This window comes from Gossypium hirsutum, chromosome D04, assembly GCF_007990345.1.
Source record: "Gossypium hirsutum isolate 1008001.06 chromosome D04, Gossypium_hirsutum_v2.1, whole genome shotgun sequence".
Lineage (NCBI taxonomy): Eukaryota > Viridiplantae > Streptophyta > Magnoliopsida > Malvales > Malvaceae > Gossypium > Gossypium hirsutum.
Window position 1 is genome coordinate 9,529,173 of NC_053440.1, and position 21,653 is coordinate 9,550,825.

At 30.1% G+C, this 21,653-nt stretch overlaps 2 protein-coding genes across 2 annotated transcripts; both read right to left on the reverse strand.

Moving 5' to 3' along the window:
- Window positions 1-7,742: 7,742 nt before the first annotated feature.
- LOC107926096 (WAT1-related protein At3g28050) lies at window positions 7,743-10,330 on the reverse strand. Its single transcript, XM_041091912.1, is given in 9 exon segments — window positions 7,743-8,228; window positions 8,325-8,476; window positions 8,562-8,720; window positions 8,824-9,088; window positions 9,536-9,566; window positions 9,569-9,601; window positions 9,604-9,633; window positions 9,768-9,868; window positions 9,979-10,330. Coding segments are annotated over 9 exon segments (1,125 nt in total). The 5' UTR covers window positions 10,176-10,330; the 3' UTR covers window positions 7,743-8,071.
- Window positions 10,331-16,941: 6,611 nt separating this feature from the next.
- LOC107926027 (WAT1-related protein At5g40240) lies at window positions 16,942-19,338 on the reverse strand. The gene is made up of 7 exons (XM_041091911.1): window positions 19,082-19,338; window positions 18,583-18,648; window positions 18,364-18,477; window positions 17,969-18,194; window positions 17,723-17,881; window positions 17,475-17,623; window positions 16,942-17,400 (listed from the first exon to the last, which is right to left on the reverse strand). Exons 1-7 carry the CDS (start codon window positions 19,270-19,272, stop codon window positions 17,274-17,276), a joined length of 1,032 nt encoding a protein of 343 aa, XP_040947845.1. The 5' UTR covers window positions 19,273-19,338; the 3' UTR covers window positions 16,942-17,273.
- Between the last annotated feature and the right edge of the window lie 2,315 nt (window positions 19,339-21,653).

Consider the following 21,653-nt stretch of genomic DNA (forward strand, 5'->3'; position numbering starts at 1 on the left):
TTGCTTCAATCTGCTCCACTATAACTTCAAAGAGATAAGATTTGTAGCTTCAATCTGCTCTACTACAACTTCAGGGAGATAAGATTCGTAACTCCAATCTGCTCCACTGCAACTCTAGGGAGATAAGATTCATAGCTCCAATCTGCTCTATCGTAACTTCAGAGAGATGAGATTCGTAGCTTCAATTTGCTCCACTACAACTTCTGGGAGATAAGGTTTGCTATGGTGACTTCAATTCGACCCATTACAACTCCAGGGGTATAGGATTTGTGGTTTCACTGATCTGTTACACCGTTCTCTGGAGAACATAACCTGTAGAATCCATTTCATAGTCCGATATTTATGCCAAACGATTAGGATGTTATAATGAGAATGAATGAAATGCTCCTAACTAGATGTATATGAATGATATTTGTATGAATGCATAATGTCATTTTCGAGAATGATCCTCTTTTTAGTGCTTGAGTTGACATTGCTCGTTGTTCGTCAAGGTTTTATCACTGATGTGTTACCATGCCTTATTGTTCAGATTTGGTATCTTTGACAGGAAACCCGAAGAAGTAATCACAATTTAAACTATTTTTTCCCAAAAATACCAAAATAGCAATCGATAGTGTGACGAATTTCTCTGACGATCCCCGAGCTCATAACTAGCTTCCAAAATCTATAAAACAACGAACAAACACACACACACGGTAAGCTTAAATAGCTTAGTAAGTCATAAGCAATTAAATGATTTCAATATCATACATAATTAAATTAAACTAGGCCAAATTAAGAAAACCTTAACCACATATACATTTATCATGCTTGCAAATTCATATATCATCACATGAACATTAACCTTATAATGTCATTTGGCCGAATAAGAATAATCACATGTACATATAAGTAGCCTTTTATAACATGCAAATTTCATATCTTCATCTCAAATACTATACTTACCTTACTTTCATAATCATTTAACTTCGTACGTACCTGAACCATTTAGCTCATTTTCACATTTGATCTTAACTCGATATTTCCGTTGAACCTTTTGGAATTAAATAGGATACTCGGATAACTCAAAAAGCTCGTACAATGCCAACATCCTAGACGTGGTCTTATATGTAATCGACTATCGATGCCACTATCCCCGACAGGGTCTTACACGAACTCATATACGATACCAATGTCCCAGACATAGTCTTACACGTAAATCACAAATCGATGCCAATGTCCCAGACGTGGTCTTACACGTAATTACATATTGGAATCCTATGTCATGACATATGTATCCTAACTATTCCTAAGGTTCGTACAGGGTTTTCGGGCGTTGTAATTCGATCGATTCAAACTCATAAGTAATACTCCCATGCTTAATTCAATTCGGCATATACACATGCATTTGTAATAATTCAATTCGACACTTATAAAATATATACATTCAAATTTAACGACATTTATTTACTTATGTACTTACCTCGGACGAAGACGAACAAACCGGGACGACTATTCGACAACTTTAGATTTCCCCCGATCCAATTTTGATTTCCTCTTTTCTTGATATAAATTAATACAAATTTGACTTTTTTATTAACATATTCAGTCAAATTCATCCATAAACACATAAATGAGTAAATTACACTTTTACCCTTAACATTTCACAATTTTCACAATTTAGTCCCTATTTCACAAAACACAAAATACACATAATTTCACTAAACTCTAGTATAGCCGAATTTTACTAAGGTTCATAGCAGCCCATTTATTTAATTTATTTCACATTTTGACCCCTCAATTTATAAAATTCACAATTTACTCCTTAATACACATTTTTACCAAAAATCACTTAATTAAACATAATAACCTAACAATATATTTTTATTTTTCATCATTGAACACAAAAATAATCAAGCTATCAACAATGGCAATTCATGAATACATCATCAAATTAAAAAATTCAACATGGGCTAGCTAGTATTCGAAGCAACGATCTCAAAAACATAAAAATTATAAAAAAAACGAGCAAAAACGAATCTTGAATCAAGCTTGAACCAAGGTTGAATGTTCAAAAGCTTTAAAACCCCTTTTTCTTTTCTTGTTTCGGTGAAAGAAAGATGAACTAATGCATTTTTTTATGTTTTACTATATTAACATATTTTACTAATTTTACAAAACTAACCTTTACAATTTAATATGAAAACCATATATTATAAACCCAAAACCGTCCACTCAAATAACCAAGGGTCAAATAACCACTTAAGGACTTCATAATTAATTAATCATATCAAATAAACACTTTTACATATATCATGCTAATTTTGCATCTTACGCAATTAAATCCTTTTAATTAAATCGAGCACACAAACAATAAAATTTTCACACGAAACTTTCATACACATAAATTAACATACTGTAGACTCCAAAAATAATATTAAAATATGTTTCTGACTCGGATTTGTGGTCCCGAAACCACTGTTCTGAATAGGGTATAAACCAGGCTGTTACATTGAAGATAGTGTTAGCTTCAAGACAATATGGCTTGATGCGCTCCGCAAAGTGACAATCTACAAGGAAAAGGACAAACAAATTGGGTAAGCATATAGTATGCTTAATGAAACTAAAGCTTACATTGATCATTAAGGTATAATCAATTATTATATTTGACTACCAGTTTAATTATCATTGGCACATTAAGACATATCTCTATATGCAGCATCACCATAAATCGAATGCATTAGTTACGTTCTCGAATCGTAAATACTATCAACATTGAAAATCGCTAGATGGAACTATAGTAAAATGGATTCAGATACACGGGAATGTAACAGAAGCTGAAAGTAATTCAAGGTTTCTCACACAAGCTGGCATTATACTAATATTACTCGTCCGGGCTAAATCCACGATACATATAGTTCGAGAATGACAACAAATGCTAGATCTCTAAATAACATATAAAATCCCTAATTAATCACTCGTATAACCCTAATTGTATGTCATACGTATCCTAACCTTTTACTGAGTTCACTCAGGCATCATTTCCGTAAAAATGACATTATCAATTCCTGTACACATTTTAATTTCTCATATGAGACATATATTTAGTCAATAATCTCATTTACATCTTATTATATTTCCATATAACCAATATTCTCATGTATTTACAATTCAATCTATTTCGAACCATTTGTGCCAATTCATTAATTCACTTCAATCTAAAGCACAAATGAAATAGAACACAAATCAGTATAGCATAAAATAAAGTAGTAAGCTCCATATGAACTTACCTGGTCAAAACACCAAACAAGCTAAAACTTCAATGATTAATCTACAATTTTTTCTTTTTCTAGATTATCTCCGGTTTGATCCAATTCTTGATCTATTCAATTATTTCATTCAATCCATCAATATAAAACATCTATACATTATATCTTAACATGAATGGACTTATGAAATCTTATTTTTTGATACCCCTAAAGTTTTACATTTTATTGAATTTAGTCCTTTAAACCGAAATAGCCATACCTTTAAATTTTGAGCTTCGACTTGAAAACCAAACTCAATTACATTCATTATAGACCCTCTACTATCTATTATTATTGAAATTTCACAATTTATTCACTTAAATCCTTATGTACAAAACTAACAATTTAAACATTATAATCTAGTCCTTTTTCATATCTACGCTTGAAATCTATCAATTTAACACCAATTTCTTTAAGAAATCAACAATGGAAACTTTCAAATACTTTAACATCTTTGCAAGTTGGTACATGGGCTAGCTAAATCAAGCTCCAGTGACTTAAAAAACATAAAAAAATATACAAAAAGGACTTGAAATCTCTTTCCAATTGAAGGACCTAATGTTGAAACCCTTAGAAAGTCTTTCTCCTTTCTTTTCTTTGTAGAAATCAAGTATGGAAAGATGGAGAAGATGAACCTTCTCTTTCTTTCCACTTAATTCTGGTTTTTATACATATTTTATACTTAATTAATTTAATTATAATATTAACATTAATCATGCTTAAGGAATTTTCACTTATCGTCAACTATAATCTCTCCAAGATGGTCTATTTTCCATTTTAGACCTTGGTTTAATTGCAATTTAAGCTATTAAGTCTTTGTTCAATTAAAAACCAATAGTGATAAGACTTTTACAATTTAGTCACTATACCCTAATTAAGCAATTAATAGACAAAATTGAAAGACCTAACTTTAATATACTTTTATACTAACTCTGTAAATATTTATAATTAATATTTACGAACCCAGTTTACGGAAATAAGGTTTCGAAATCGCCTTTTTCAGCACCATTGAAAATTGAGTTGTTACAAACAAATTTTTTAATTATTATATAACATGAAAATTATGTGTATTAAAAATAAATGTTAAAATACAAGTCATTAACTTAACAAGCCAATTGTTAAGTATTTAACGGTTTTAGACTTAAAAAATAAAAAGGTAAGTCGGGTGATTATTTTGTAACTATTTAAAGTCAGGTGACCTAATAAAAAAGTTTCCAATAGTCGAGTGATCATTTATGTAGTTTACCCTTTTTTACATTCGAAAAATAAATTAAAAAAGGCTTAACACATAAATTGGTACCTAGGTTGACACTTTTTCTAATGTGATACATGTGTTATTTTTTGGTCAAATAAGGTACATGTATTCGACAAAAGTTATATATTTTGGTACCTGAAGGTTAAGAGTATTTATTTTTTTAGTGTTTAATTCGGGTTTATAGTTTATTTGATCAAAATTCATAATTAGCTAATAGTATTAGCAATTAAATTTCATCAAATCAACCCTAAAACCCAAATTAAATCACATCTATCATAACGTAAAATTAAACGAATCCACAATTAACACTAAATTTATTCTATTAGAAAAATCATGAAAATTTCAAACCTAAAACTATTATTAATTAACTTTTATTAAATAAACCTAAAATCTGAATTAAACACTAAGAAATTAACATCGTTACTTTTGAGTGTCAACATATAAAACTTTTGTCAAATACAAATACTAGATTGGACCAAAACATAATACAAGTACCACATTAGAAAAAATGTTAAACTCATGTACTGAATTATATATTAAACCTTTTTAAAAAAAAAGTCAAACTTAAGTAACTTTAATGTTGTGACATATGTGTATTCAAAATCGAATCACTCGTGTTATATATTTGTATACTCATGCATGAGTTAATTATGTATATTAATATAATATTATTAAATTTTGTTAATCTTTCTTATTTAATTAGTTTTTTAAAATTAAAAATGCATGATTTACGTTGCTCTATCCATATATACCAAAAAAAAAACTAAAATCAATCTCAAGCAATTTGAACTAGAAATCCATATAGAAATGATTTAAGATAATTGGAAGTCGAATTAAAGTTGAATTGACATTGCCCCATAATTCGAAACAGGGCTAAAGTGGCCATATATTGTTCCACTGAAACGCCCAATTGTAATATGCCTAACTCTTCCTACCCATATAGTTGTCCGCTAAAACCCACAATCATAGGCCCAAATTAATGAATTACAACAGTTAAATCTTCGATATTTTAGTCAATGGAAGTCCAACTTTATGCTTATACCATTTGTCATTAAATTACAAATAAGTTCTCATTTTGACTACTTAATTAAAATAAGTTACAAATTGATCACTAAATTATTCAAATGTTTTATTTAAGCCATTGGGCTGTTAAGCTTTAAAAAAAAAGTTTCGCTAGCGGATTCCAAGTGATGATTCAACAATTAGTACAGTGAATCAGTACCTGATGGGCGTCAAAACCACCAAATATAATTCCCTATGCTCTAACTTAATTAAATAGTAGTATAGAGTAGTAAGGTTGATCCCATAGGGACTAGGACTCATAATTTTCTTGCTTACGTAATTAGATTCCTAATTCTAGGCAACTGTCATGCCCACAATTTGTGGGTTGTAGAGCTCAAAAAATAAAAGGGGGATTTTAGTTGATAAAGAAAATAAATAAAAGAACAAATATAAAATGAAAAGAAATAATAACAGAATTATGATTGAGAAATAAAATTAAGGAAATTAAATTAAATTGGTGAATCAAATATATTAATGCTTAGCCTCAGCTTCGGCACACTCCGACATCAAATTGATCCTTGAAAGTAGATTTCTTTTCCAAACGATAAGCTGGTTATAGCAATTAAGGATGCCCCAATCGCCAACTTTTCCTTGTGTAGTTGGTTCCGATACGACCTACAAACCAACCCTTACAGATTATTTAACCACGTAACAGCGTTCGCGATTCAAGATCTCCGCAGCCTTACGATCTAGAAAAGCCCAACTTGAATCAACAGCTTCAACCGCGTGGGTTGTTTAAATTCGATCACTACCCCCTTAACGGAACCCAACTAGCTTTTTTCAATTGGACACGCCAATTTGTTCGCAGGAACTCGAATACGGTAGACAACTGACCCGATTTCTCAACTTTACACCAATACAACTCCCACCCAACATACACTTTGAGCTGAAATTGGATCAATTTTAAAGGATGATTGGGACTATCTCATATACCGGAGAGATAGCGAATACCTTGTTGAAAGATTTTTTTAGTGTGGGCTCATATCTCACGATATTTTTGTTAAAATAATAGACGGGCTAAAGCTAAAAGGAAATTAGTTGAGCATGAGAGAGTACTTAGGAAGCGATTGAAATAAAATGTGAAGAAACAAGGAAAAGAAAATGAAATTGTAGAATGCTCACAAACTTTTGCTATGAAATAAAAGAAAGTAATTTTATTTTTATTCTAAGGAAAAGAAAATGAAATTGTAGAATGCTCACAAACTTTTGCTATGAAATAAAAGAAAGTAATTTTATTTTTATTCTATTCAAGTATGTTTTTTCATGCACCCAATACAAGGTATTTATGTACTTTCCACATGCTAAATTTAGCATGATTCATCCTAAGAATATATCAACTAAAAATCAGATTTTTTCTATTTATAGAATTTGACAACTTCAAAAATCTGATTTATTCAGCCACTAATTTTACAATCTTTTTAATTCGGCCCCTTTTCTTGCTTCTTATTCCAATTTAGCTCATTTTGCTTGATTTTGAATTTTGTTACTTCAATTTCAACCTTGATAAGGTTTAAGCAAGAAATCATAAGTTTAGTATTATTTTATTCAAAAATTAGCCAAAAATAGATACATTAAAATTATAAAATTAACTTGCTATCAGTACTCATCAATGAGTAGAAGAACATACCTTAGATCCAAGTTAATCTGATGGTCAATGTTAGAGATCGGAGAAAAAAGTTGTTTGAATTTTGGTTTACATATTCTTGACGTCCAAAGTTATTTTATGAAAAAAAAAACTGAACTATAGAGGAGAAAGAGAGAGAGCTTTCGATTGGTGTAAAGCAGTGCGAACAAAGAAAGCCATATAACAACTATTTTAACAGCCCAATAACTTAAATAAAAACTTTTGAATAGTTCAGTGACCAAATTATAATTTTTTTAGTTAAGTGACCAAAACAAAAACTTATATATAGTTTAGTGACTAATGGTGTAGTTTACCCTTATCTAAATTGGCCTTAAAACCCTAATATTGTAGTATAAGCCCAACATAGGCCGAAAATCATCTTCTCCAACTCCAATCCCTCTTACCGGGGAATGTTTGGATACTGCAACTGTTAACAATTTGGTATAATGTGTTTGGAACATTGTTTGATTATCTCAAAGACATTGTAAGAAGATTAAGGTGAAGCCATATCATATCAATTTAAAGGTAAAACGAAATGACATTAATATTGTATCATTTCGACTTTTGTACCATTCAATACATGTAGAAGTCTGAAGTTATAACAAACTACACCAATTTATACATATTTGGTACCCAAATCCATCTAGGGTTGGTTCTACTGTCTGTTTTCTATTCACATTAAGCCACAGTATCTCTATATCAGTACACCCTTTTGCAGGGAAATGGATTTGGCATTGAATTTCTAACTTTTCTGCACATCTCCAAAAGGTTGATTGCAGATTTTACCATATTTTGATTTGATTTTGCTTTCACAATTCATATGCATGTCCTTGAATTTGATTTCTACACTTGTTCGTTCTTATAGCTTTGAAGCAGGGGAGCCTTGTGGGAAGATGGTGAGTCCATGATGGTTTCATTGCCACATTCAGCCATCTCTTCTTTTGCTTTTCCCCACATAACTGTGTAAAATCCGATCGATATTATTGTTGCCCCGATGAGACTGTGAATGTACAAAGGAAAACCAGTCATTAGGGTAAAAAGAAAAGAGAAAAAAAAAACAGATAAAATTATGCACGATACTAATTTTTTTTGATACCTTCCAAGATACAGTGTGTCACCTAGGAACATGACACCCATGGCAACAGCGATGGCGATTGACAATGGCTTAAACATAGCCACAAAAACAGGTCCTTTCAAGCGCAGAGCCCATGTATGGACCGTGTTGTTCAAGCAAGAACCAAAGAGTCCCTAAACAGGATCATACAGGGTGAACAATAAGATAGGAAATTCAAAGAGTTTTGGGACTATTTTAACCATGGCACAAGTTTCTTACTGAGCAAACAACCGAGGCTAATGCAATATCTGGTTTTAATCTCCAAGCACTTGCGTTTCTCTCAGTAGCTAAACCAACAATTGCAGCTATGAAACTCACACATAAATTATAAAAGCAAACAACAGTCATCTCATCCGGGTACTCCTTCATGATTTGCGTCTGCAGAACCATAGAGAATCGATTACATTTCATCGTATTTCGACAAACTTACAATTGGAATGAAAGCATATAACTTGTAACCAATCTGGCAAACTCTTTATACCTGAACAATGTACCAGAGAGGAACTAGAATGTACTCAGCAGTGAGGAAAATGCCACCAATGACCCAATTAGTGTTTGAAGAGTTACGTCCAACGAAAAGCCGATTCGATGGATTAAGGTGTTGTTGAAGAGACGATGAAGGCGTTGAAGCAATGACTATGGCTGGACCCTTGTAAAGAGTCACCACAAATGCACCAGTGATTGATATTATGGTGCCTATGACTTTAGCTTGACTGCTTGTTCTTTTCCAAGCTAGCTTCTCCATTCTTTTTTCCAAGTTGCGAGAACAAAAGAAAAGGAATCAAAATTAAAGAGCGAGCAGCAATATTACATCAGAGAATATTTCACAAAAAAAAAAACATTTCTTAGCATTTAGCAACTGAAGTACACTGTTAAATGATGAAAATTAAGCCTGAAGTACACCAAATTGAGCAAATAGGTATTGGGTCAAAGAGTGTTGGGGCCCAAAGTAGCTTTGGTTACCAAAGTGAACCCCAAGTACCATCCAAAAGCAAAAAGAAAAGCATAATTGATAATCCAAGGGACAGAATTAACTGATGAAATTCTATCAAAAACTCTGACCAAAAGGGAGTTTAACTGTCAGTCCAACTTAACCAGAAACCAAACAGGGGTGGAACCAGTTTTTTTTCTTCTTTTTTTTTCCAGATGAATAATCCATCGAATTTTGTGCAGTAAAGCGTGCTTAAAACTACCTGAAAATGATAGCCAAGATGAAGGTGAAAGCGGTGTGAGGTTACTGATTGCAGAAGCAAGAGTTGAGAACTGTAATTGATGCCTGTATACCCATGATCTGAGATGAACTCCTGGAATCCAAAACAATAAAGAAATGGAAAACACAAGATTTTTCTGTGAAAATGAAGCAAAAGTCGTAAGGATAAAATCCTCTAAAAGAAAAAACAAAATCATGGGTTCTTGTTTTGAAACCATGTGAGGTGCATGAGTCGAAAAAAAAAAAGCTACCCTATAAGCCAAGCAGACCAATCTTGCATAGTATAGGGAAGGTCAGTGGAGGAAGCACTCTTGATCTGCAATAAAACCAAAGAGAAACATATCAGAAATGAACAATTTGAGCTTTAAAATACAAAAAAGAAACACTTAAAACTGGAGTTGGAGTTGGAGTAGTAATAGAAAGGACCTGTAAGAGAAGAAAGGAGCAGGAAGGAGAACAAGAGCAGCTATGGCATAAGCATAGATAACAAAAACATGGTAACTCATGCCCATCAAAGTAGCCGCTTTGAAAAGTGTGTTTAAACCCACGTTTATACACTCCATTGTCACCATAGCTGAAAATGGCAGAACATCCTTGTAACAGTGCCTCCATCTCCACACCATTTTTTCCCCTCTCAAAACGAAAACTGAAACCAACACACCAGAAAGAAAGAAAGAAAGAATACACAGTAAACTTCCAAAAGAATTAAAAAGAGTTTTTGTTGAAAAATGGAAGGTAGTGTAATTTGTGAGGGATGAGTAGACAAAAAACTTTGATGGGAATTGCTGATGAGTTACTTTATAAATACGTGATTTCCTATGTGGTATAATTATTGGTAAAATGGACCCTTGTGTTTTCTTTTTGGACAAAAGCATAAAAAAAAGAAAAAAAGGAACGGAGATCAGGCAAAATTAGGAAGGTGCAATTTGCAACGGTATACAGTGTATTGTAGGAGTGTTAACCCGAATTATTATTAATCGAATTAATCGATCCTTATAAATATTTAACTATTAATCGAATTAAAATTTATATGTTTTTTATTTTTAGTTAAAATAAATATAAAACATATAAAAAATTAATCGAATACTTCCAAAAAATTAACCAAATAGATCGACCCCGACCGAATACTTATATATTATAGTATTATTTATTAAGTTCGGTTAATTTAGTTAACCAACCGATTTTGAACCAAATTAATAGTTTGCCGAACTTTCAAAAAATTATTAACCAACCCCGACCGAATTAATTCGGTTAACTGACCGATTAATTGAATTCAGTCAGTTAACCGAATTAATTCGTTTTACTTTAAATTTACACACCCTTAGAGTATTGTTGTAGTTTTATGGTTTATTTATTTTATTATTTTGATTTTTATTAAATTTTGGGTTATTTTTGCCCCAATTTTTAAAATTAATCAAATTGTTTATTAACATGACAATTCATGTAGCATTATACATCTACTTCACTATTAACATGGATAAATTTTTAAAATTTTTTATAAACTTTTTTTTTAAAATTTATTAGATGTAAATAATTTTATTATTTTTTTATGAATTATACATAACAATAGTAGTCACATCAATGCCATCAAAATCTTAACAATTTAATAATTTTTCGTCCAAAAACAAACAATTTAACTAAATTCTAAAAGTTAAAAGGAGAAAATTACCAAAAAAAATAAAAACCAATATATTTAAATGAGTATATCTTTATGCTTTTATTATGAACCAATTAAACTAAAAATTGGGAATCTGACATTTTAACCATTAGCCCATTTCTTAAAACATTAGTTTTTAGATATAAGCTGTATTATTTATTAAAAAAAAAGATTATATTTGATACATACTTATAAAATATATATTTTAACATTCTCATTAAAAAAAACATGGATATAAAAAGTAAATTTGATAACAAAGTTGCATGATAATAAATTGGGTTTATAGTGTGAAAAGTATATTTTCTCTCATCAAATAATTTAGAGGTTATTATATCGTTTGACATGACCACACTTTATTATAAATAATTACATTATTTATGTCACAACAGTGTCCAAAAATTATGATCTTGTGCTTATATACTTTATTATTGCGTTTACCGCTCAAACCTATGTGACAAAACAAAATATTTAATATTACAAGATAGAGTGTGATTTTGTTCTACCAAATATAATAATATCTTAATATATCAACCATTCATTTAATTTTTAGGAATTTTTTTAGATTCCTTACGTCCTTGCTGGGGAAATTATGGGGAGTTCGTAATGGATTTGGGATTTCGATTTGTAGTTGTAGAAAGTGATTTAAGGTCAGTTAATACAAAAATCCAGTCAGTAGAAACGAAATATTCAGAAATTGGTTCATTCATCTGGGATGCGAAATTGTTGGCCCAAAACTTCATTTCCTGTCATTTCAACTTCAGCGGCGCATGCAATGACCCTAGTAGGCATGAGAAGATTCGACGATCGGTTTTGGGTGGAGATCACCTTGGAAAGTTTTCTTGACCCTCCTTTTGCCATCGAAAGTGGTGCTTCCCCTTTTTTACTTTCTTTGACTAGTGTTCTTTCAAAGGGTTGAAGAAGGACTGGTAATTTTTATTTTGTATTTTATCTTTATTTTAATAAATGAACCAATCGATTTTTATTCAATAAAATTTTTATAGGTATTTTTAGCCGAGAGAATGAATTAATGACACTAAAAAAAGCATAGGAGCATTGGAGGGGATGACTTTTCGAGGATAGAGTTGGCGAAATTGCGAAAGTAAAATTTGAATTTAACCTATACAGTTTGATTTTTTTTGAAATATTTATGTAAAATTATCGTTAATGCCATTGGCGTGCTTTACTGAAAACAATATGTGTGGTGCGCATCAGGATTCTTCGGCCCAACCACAATCAAGCATCTTATCATTGGAGTATTATATGTTAAATATAATGTATTATTATCGACGATTTTCGGGTTGGATTGGTAAAATATATGTATTCTAAATAAGATTTTATTAAAAAATTTAAAAAAAAAGGCAAGTTAGCATATTGTTTTTCTTTTAAAGAGTCCATCTAATTTAATTATTGAAATTTAATGTAATTTTTGAGATGAAATTTTTTTACATTAATCTCGTTATAAATTTTTATCAAACTTTTCAATAAGAGTATATTTAAATTCACGTCATCCACTTAAAATAATGAAAAATATTAATTAAACTATTACTTAGTTGACAGATGTAATTTTCTTTTTAAAAAATTACATATGGATGCTTTTGGGGTTACAATCACTTGCTTCTTTTATTGACGATTTCGTAAGATGGTTGCCAACAATTATATAATCTCTACAATAGACTTTTGATTAAATCAACAATTAGTGGGGTTTAAGTGAGTAGAAGGTAATAATAGAGTACCTAGGAAACAACAAAAAAATATTGACATTTGAAGGAAGAAGATTGAAGACAGCACCATAGCCTTGGGTATATCGTATAGTATTAGAATAAAGCTTTAAGTGTAGGAAAATAAAGCAACATAAATTGCGGAGTCCAATGGCAGTGGCGGATCCCAAACGCAAGTTGGGACTTCACTGTTGACAATCAAAAGCAATTTCAATTTCAATTCCCATTTCCATATTTCATAAGGGGAATGTGGCGTCCACACTCTCCCCCTCCCTCGCCCTTCACTAACCCATCAATATCTAAACAGAATCCATCCCCATCAAACTCATATTTTTAGGATCATAATGCTTTGGTTCAAACAATTTTGAATATAATTTAGGGTAAACTATAAAAATGATCACTTTTGTTTGTCTCAGATTACATTTTAGTCACTTACATTATCATTTTGTTACAAAGTGATCACTCTACCGTTAAACTCCGTTACCTCCCTAATGATAGTCTTACGTGGCAGTCCAAATGGATTTTAAATGTCAACTTGGATGCCCATTTTCTAATATGAAAATAGGTTTTTAATTAAATAAATTTAATTTGGACTGCCACGTAAAACATCCAAGTTGGCATTTAAAACCCATTTGGACTACCACGTAGGATTGTCGTTAGGGAGGTAACGGAGCTTAACGATAGAGTGACCACTTCGTAACAAAACAATAACGTAAGTGACTAAAACATAACATTTCAAACATAAATGACTAAAATGTAATCTAAGGCAAACAAAAGTGACTATTTTTGTAGTTTACCCTATAATTTATGGTTATTTTATAATATTCTGGTTTTTTAGAAAACAAAAATATCATACACATTTCAATCGAACCAAACTAATGCGTATCTATTTGGAAGATATGGGTTCGAGTGAGTTAAAACATATTTATCTTTTTATTTAAGGGTTGGGAAGATATTATAGATAATTCTAATCATTTGTGTAATAGGCCAATTTTGGCCTAGGCCCAAAACCAAAATAAACACAAGAAATAAACAAATACAAATCAACCCAAATAACTAAAACCCAGAACCAATAAATAACCCAAACCCAGTATGACCCAAAACAAAAATTTTCAGAAACAAAAAACCCTAACAGCCTAGGCCTCCAGCCGCCACAACAGTAGCCAAACAATTCGTCTGTACCTGGAAAATGAATTAGAACAATCCAAAAGTAAAAAAACAGTGTAAAAAATAGGGAAAATAGAAAAATAAAGTGGTATTTTCGGGCTATAAAAAGAACTCTGATTTTATGTTTTTTACTTACGAATGAATCAAAAGAAAACAGAGAAAAATCAATTCAAATACAGACCATTTTCAAAGGTAGTTGTGCCGTTTTTTATTTAATTATTTGTTTACATTTATTTTTTTAGGAAATAAAAAATGAGAAGAAAAAGATAAAAATCATACCTTTTTTGCGAAAGAGGTGTCGATTCCGATGAAAATTAGGGATTTTTGAGTCGGGAAGTCTAAAAGCCCCAAAAAATGGGCATTTTCGATTTTTCGGCCATCGCGAGCGGCGACGCCGTCGCTGGCGATCGGCGTGGTGGTTTGGCGTCGAAGTTGGGCCGAATTTTGGAAAATATTTTAGAGGAGGAGAGTTTTTTTTGTGTTTCTCTATTTTTTAAAAGAAGAGGAAGAATGAAATTTTTAAAAAAAATTTTGGGTTTTATAGGCAAGTGAAATTGTGCCGTTTAAGGCTAGTCTCTATAGCCCTAAAACAATGCCGTTTTGACCTTTACACTCCCCTAACCCGCGCGGTGACCCGACCCGGGGAAGGATTCGCGTGTTTTCTATTAATGGGTTATTTGCGTTTTAAGTCCTTCCACATTTTCGATATGTTTCAATTTAGTCCTTTTCGCACTTTTTCCTTTATTTTTAAATTGGGCTTCAAGTTTTTTTCAATTGGCAATTTAATCCCTAGCGCGCTAATCCTCTGGAGAAGTGACGCGTGTCCAGGATTCAGACTTATTGCCCATTTAGCCCTCCTTTCTTCGCTCGTGTTCCATTTTAATCCTATTTCGATTTTTAGTATTAAATTTGTTCACAAATCTTACCTTTAATTTTATTCTGATTATAATATAGTCCTTTAATTAATTTGTTTTATTGTTTGTTTATCAATCTGTCTAATTTTTTTTAAGTGGATATTATTTTTATTTTTTATATTATATTCATTATTATTTTTCATTTAAGCTTTATTTGTTAATTTATTTAACTATTTGTTATCTTATTATTTTTAATGAACTCAAACTTAATATTAAATACTTTTTTTTCATATTTTTCCTGTGTATACGTATTATTTAGTTTAAATCATTTTTTTATTTTATTTTAAAATTTGTTTTAATTTGTTTTCTTTTAAAATTTCACTTTTATATATATATATATATATATTGCATTAAGCTTTTATATGATTATTTTAACTTGCTTTGTAAATTATCTATGTTAAGTTGCTTTGTATATTATTTTAAGTTATTTTATATATTAATTATTTTAAGATTATCCTATACTATTTACTTCAAATCGATTTATATTAGTTATTTAAAAACTCATTTTCATATACTATTTTTTTATCACTTATTTAAATTATTTTACATATCCATTTTTAAACCCTATTTTATTATATACTTTGTTTATTTCAACTTTTTGTATATATTATTATTTATATTAAGATTATCATTTCATATTTATTACTTATTTAGACTAATATATATTATTTAGTATATTATTTACTTTGATTTTCTTCTTATGCAACATTTGCTTTAAAATTCATTTTTTAACCCTATTTTTTTTATCTATTTCAAGTTTTCATATTAATCACTTATTTTAAAAATTTTGTACATATAATTTATTGATTATAAATTGACGGTTTCAAATTTCCCTTCTTTCATGCCATTCATTTTTTTAGTTATTTTAAAATTTGTACATTTTGTTTGTGTTAATTTGTTTGGTATTTTTTTAATTAGCTTTTTCACTAGCTTTCAAATATTAATGTTAGTATTTATATAATATGTGATGTGAGGTTATCGCCCTTATGTGTATTGTATTGCTTATTTGTACTTATCGATTATTTGTCCTCCATTAGAGTACATTTTGGTTTACGAATTATTACTTTGCATTGTATATTATCATTTCCATCACGCTTTATTTGTTCAAAAATTACGTTTAATATGGCTTAAGTTTCGAAATCATTTTTATCCAAAAGTTTCCAAGATAGCGTAACACTCAGTATTTGAGATTTTCGAAAAGATCGTACCCTAACTTATCAGGTCTCAATTTTTTGATAATTTCAAATATATGAACCTTTTTCTTTAAAAAACACATTTCTTAAAAATTATCTTGGGAATCAGGAAAGGACCATGTTCCAACTTACGAGATATAATCTCTTTTCCGAAACCGGGATGATCAAAAATTTTAAAAGTAAATAAATTTTTGGTGTTCATTCTTGTTTTGGGATTTAAGATATTGTGTCCTAATTCACGGGATATAATTCTTTTTCTCGATTAACGAGAAATCACCCTTCTTGAAATTTTAAAAGTAATTTTAACAAAAGGATCATATTTTTAAATTTATTTTCAAATTTTCAATTTTTCGACATTAAGACATTAATTAATCAATTAGGTACTAATTTAGGCATAACGAATGTGCTAATCCTTCCTTGCATGTAACCGACTCCCGAACTCGTTTTTCTAGAATTCCGCAGACCAAAATCATTATTTTTATAAAATCAAAACGTTTTATCAAAACGATTGAATTGTAGGGTGATCGACCACACCTCAAAAAAAATGTCGGTGGCGACTCCCATTTTTTTCGTTTTTTAGAAATCCAAGTCGACTAATTTTTGCTTTCAAAAAGTGGTTTCGACAATTTGTATTTTTTAAAAAATCAATAATTAAATTTAACATGAAATCTAGATATTTTTTTATTCAATGATACAAAATTTTTTTATCTGAAATCCAATTTCGAAATTTAAATTTAAAGTGGTTACAAAATGGAATAATAGACTTTATAGAAAGGGAAAAGTAGGGGTTGAAACCAACCTAAATTTAGAAAGAGAACATGTCATCCACACTCTCATTTTGAACAAGACATTACACCCACCAAACTCATCTAACGCAAATCAAGGATGCGTTTCCTTGCTTCACGACATCAAATTTCATCTTCTACATTTTTATCCAAGTGTTTTTCCACCCCTAAAATTCTTGCCTTTTTGTCGTCGCCATTGTTCATCAGCTCAACATTGATAAAACAAAAACTAATTACAGATGATACGTTAAACTCCGATTTCATATACCATTAATGAATCATTTGAGCTATTCTACATTCTCTTCCACTTTCAACAGAGGAACCTTGCTGCTAGATGTAGTCCTTTCATCTTCTTTTGCTTTTCCCCATATCACAGCATAAAATGCTATTGATATAATAATTGCTCCAATAATACTGCAAAATTAAGATAGAATTTATATAGATTGCTTCTCAAATGATTCTAACATGAAAACTATGGAAAACAGTACCTTCCAAGATACAGGGAATCACCCAGGAAAATGGCACTCATAAAAGCAGCAATGGCGATTGATACTGGTTTGAATATTGCAATGTAGACAGGTCCTTTCAAATGCAGCCCCCATGCGATCACAAATGAGCTAAAGGCTTGCATTACACCCTACACAATTTTAAAAAGTTTTCAAAGGGTCTTAACGTGCCTATCCATGTCCAAATATATGTCATACACGGCTACTAAATTGTAGTTCTGACTTCTTACAGAGTATAGGACTGCAATAACCGCAACACTAGGCCTTAGCATCCAAGAACTTAACTCAGATTCTGCTATTAAGGAAACCGGTGCAGAGATAATTGCCGCACATATGTTGTAAAACAATGCAACAAGCAATTCAGCTGGGTAAATCTCCATAACTTGGGTCTGGGAGATTCCAAAATCCCAAGTTCAGTTCAGTTTATTCGAAAGTTTTCAACATTGTAGAGGAGTGCTTAGAGATGTATGATTTACCTGGATAATGTACCGAATCGAAAATAGAAGATAGGCAACAGCAAGTAGGATCCCACCAATGACCCAATTTGAATATGAAAGTTGAAGTAAAGTAGAAGATGGTGATGGAGAAGAAAAAACTTGGGGGCCTTTGTAAAGAACAACTAATAGTGCGCCTGAAATTGATGCTATGGTCCCCATGATTTTAGCTTGACTGGTTGAGCTTCTCAATGCTACTCTTTCCAATCTTGTTATTTTTAGCATCAAACCAAAGGTAGAAACAATAAAAATTATTGTTTAGTGCTTTTTTTTAAAAAAAATCTAATAAAATCCACTCAAAATTTATTTAACTATTACTCTGAATTGAATATTAGAATCAAAATCGGTGCTTGGTTTGATTAGGAAGAGGAAGAAACCTGAAAAGAACCGCCAGTATGAAGGTAAAAGCTGGTGAGAGATTACGAATAGTAGAAGCAAGAGTTGGGTTGCTATAATCTATACCCTTATATGCACATACTTGAGCAAAAAACCTGCCCCCAGAAAAGGGAAAAAAAAACACTCTTAGATAGAAATCTTTCCAAGAATCGAAAATATATATGATCACATGTGAGAAAATATTTACAGTGATTCAATACCCAATAAGGCCAAGTAGGAAAATTCTAAAGCCAAGGTGGAATTTCAATGAGGGAAGCACACGTCCACTGCACTACAAACAAGCAAATTTTCAATGGTGTTGAGTGGTCATAAATGTAAAAAATGCCTTGATAATATTAAGAGAACAAAATTATTAAATTCTTCTATTAGTTTTATGTATGGATTTAGTATTTGCATTTTAATTAAATTATTTTTAATTATTGAAATTTTATTTTTTCTCTAAATTATAGCTATTAAATTTATTAAGTTAAATTATTTTTTAAAATTTTATATTATCACTATATATATCATAATTATAATTTTAAAATATAAAAAGTAAAATATAAAATTAAAAAACAATAACTAAATTTACAACTTACTTATCATACAAACCTAATAACATAACTTGATCTAATAAATTTAATATCAAAATTAAAATTATAAAATTGGAAAAGTAGAGTAATAACCAAATCTGGGCAAAGAAAAAACGTAAAAGATGACCTGGGAAAGAGGAAGGATAAAGGGAGGAGAAGAAGAGCTCCAATAGCGTGACCATAAGTAATGGAGATGAAGTAGCTCATCCCCTTTGAAGTTGCTTTTTTGAATAGAACGGTTTGCCCTACATTAGTGCACTCTATTGCAACCATGGCTGTTAATGGCAGAACATCGTTGTAGCAGTACCTTCTTGCCATCTGAATCTCCTGCTTCTCAATGGTATTTCTCAAGAATAATATACAATAGTCAAAAGAACTACAAAAATGGGGAATCTTTTTCTTTCATGTTAAATTTGTCTTTTATAAATAACTTTAAATCATAAATTTATACTATTATTTACACTCCTATTTGATTTGGTATTATGAGTCAATCAAATACAACTCGGTTAGGAAAATTATTAAAATGTTTTTTTTATTTAAAATAAGTTATATTATCCGAGAGTATTTTAGTTTTTTTAAAATTTTAAAATAAACAATAAAAGATATACATCTTGCGAGATATGAACCCAAGCCAAGTGTATTAGAAATACCTTAAATTTACCTCTCAACCAAAACTTTGTTTTAATATTTTATACATTTTAATTTTATTATATAAACATTATTACCTCCGTAAATTGTATATATTAATAATATTGTCGATTGAGTTGATATCATAAGTTAACTCGTCACGGCGCCATCAACTCAAGATTGATGGCAACACCATCGCAAACATTTCTAGAACATTTAATATTTTTAATTTAATGTATTTATATGTTTAAATGTCGTTTACTTGCAATTTGATCTATATTTTTTCATTCGTATACATTGCATGTGTAATTATTAATTAGTTTCAAACTATACGTCTTATTATTTATTGTATGTTATTTTTAAATACACTCATATGTTCTAAATATGTAGTTTCCACACTTATGCACGTATGATAAATTTATAATGGTATAAAAGGCTGCTAACAATATCCCAAAATTCAATATAAGTGTGTGTCATTTTTTTTGTAAAAATTTCAAATTTCATCAAATAAATTCATTTAGCAATATTTTTTGTAAGTTAAACATATTCCTCGCTAACTAATCATTAGTAGTACACAAAATTCAACGAATAATTTAAAATTAAAAAATTATAAAAATTATTACAAAACATCAAATTGTTATTGTAATGCCCTCAAACCGACTCAATCGATCGGGTCCAGATTTCGGTGTTACTACACATGATACTTAACAAAATATCGAACAATTGACAAACAATCCTTACTTAAAACATTTTTCTTGTTAACTTTGTCGAAACCGTCTTTTTTGTAAAACAAAAATTTAGTTGTCGACTTTAAAAACAAAAGTTAGAGTAGCCACCAATCCTTGATTGAGGTGTGACCGGCTCACCTTAAAAACAATTTTGGTCTACGAAATTTGAGAAAATAGGTTCGGGAGTCAGTTAAGCACGAGGAAGGGTTAGCACCCTCGTAATGCCCAAAATCGGTAACAAATTGATTATTTAATGTCTTGGTGTCGAAAATTTGAAAAGATTTTAAAATGAGACTTTTTATTTCATGAATGAATCAAAATAATAAGACATTCTTATTTCAAAGAAATAAAACACCACACCCAGTGAGTTAGGGCACAATATTTTTAAATCTTCAAAATACCCGAATATTGCCTTTTGCTTTTGAAAATTCTTATTTCGAGAAGTCAAAATATCAGGACCAGTAAGTTAGGACCCAACATTTTTGAACTCCAAGAATAAGCTTTTATTTAAAATTTGCGAATTTAATGCAAAATGAATACTTAGCATTCTAAATTCATCGAAGAATAATTGCAATCTAGTAAGTTAGGACACGGTCTTTCTCGAGAATCATGAATGCCAAATACTTTGAAAATTTATAAAATATGATGATTTTAATGTTTTGACAAAACCAAAGTATATTTCCCGGAAGGTATGTTAAAAGTTAATGTATAATATGAAACAAACTTTAATTTAAGACCAATATGAATAAATATTTACAAATATATATACAAGTACGATATGCAAGTAAATTTGCAAACACGTGTACGCTTATATCTAACACGCATATACAAGTATACATGTAAAAAGAAGGAATGGAGTATATCAAACAAAAACAAATAAAATACATGTATTGAAAATAAAATAAAAATATAAAAATATGCATATGTATATATTTATAGGAAAAAAAAAGTATAAGTATACTTGTATTGGTAAAACATGAAAATACGCATTCGTATATCGATATAAAGAATGTTTGTATGTACAAAATCTATGTAAAAAATCTTTTAAAATATGTATGTATGTATATTTATATGTAACAATTATGAAAACAAAGTAATAATAAAATGTACATACAATAGGTATATATATTTAATATATTAAAATATATACATATTAACATGCACATGCGCATATAAGCATAATAATAATATATAATATTATAGTAAAATAATAAAGGAAAAAAAACTAATAATATAAATAACATAAACGAAAAAAAATCTAAAATACAAGATTAAAGGTTAAATTGCGAATAAGCAAATTTTAAATGCTGATTTCAAAAGTAAAAAGCAAGGGGGGAGCAAATT

Coding starts and splice junctions, on each gene's coding strand:
- LOC107926027 (XM_041091911.1), bottom strand. CDS start 19,272: ATGGCAAGAAGGTACTGCTACAACGATGTTCTGCCATTAACAGCCATG. Junction 18,195..18,363: donor ATACTGGCGGTTCTTTTCAG/GTTTCTTCCTCT, acceptor AAAAATAACAAG/ATTGGAAAGAGTAGCATTGA. Junction 17,624..17,722: donor TTATTGCAGTCCTATACTCT/GTAAGAAGTCAG, acceptor AAAATTGTGTAG/GGTGTAATGCAAGCCTTTAG.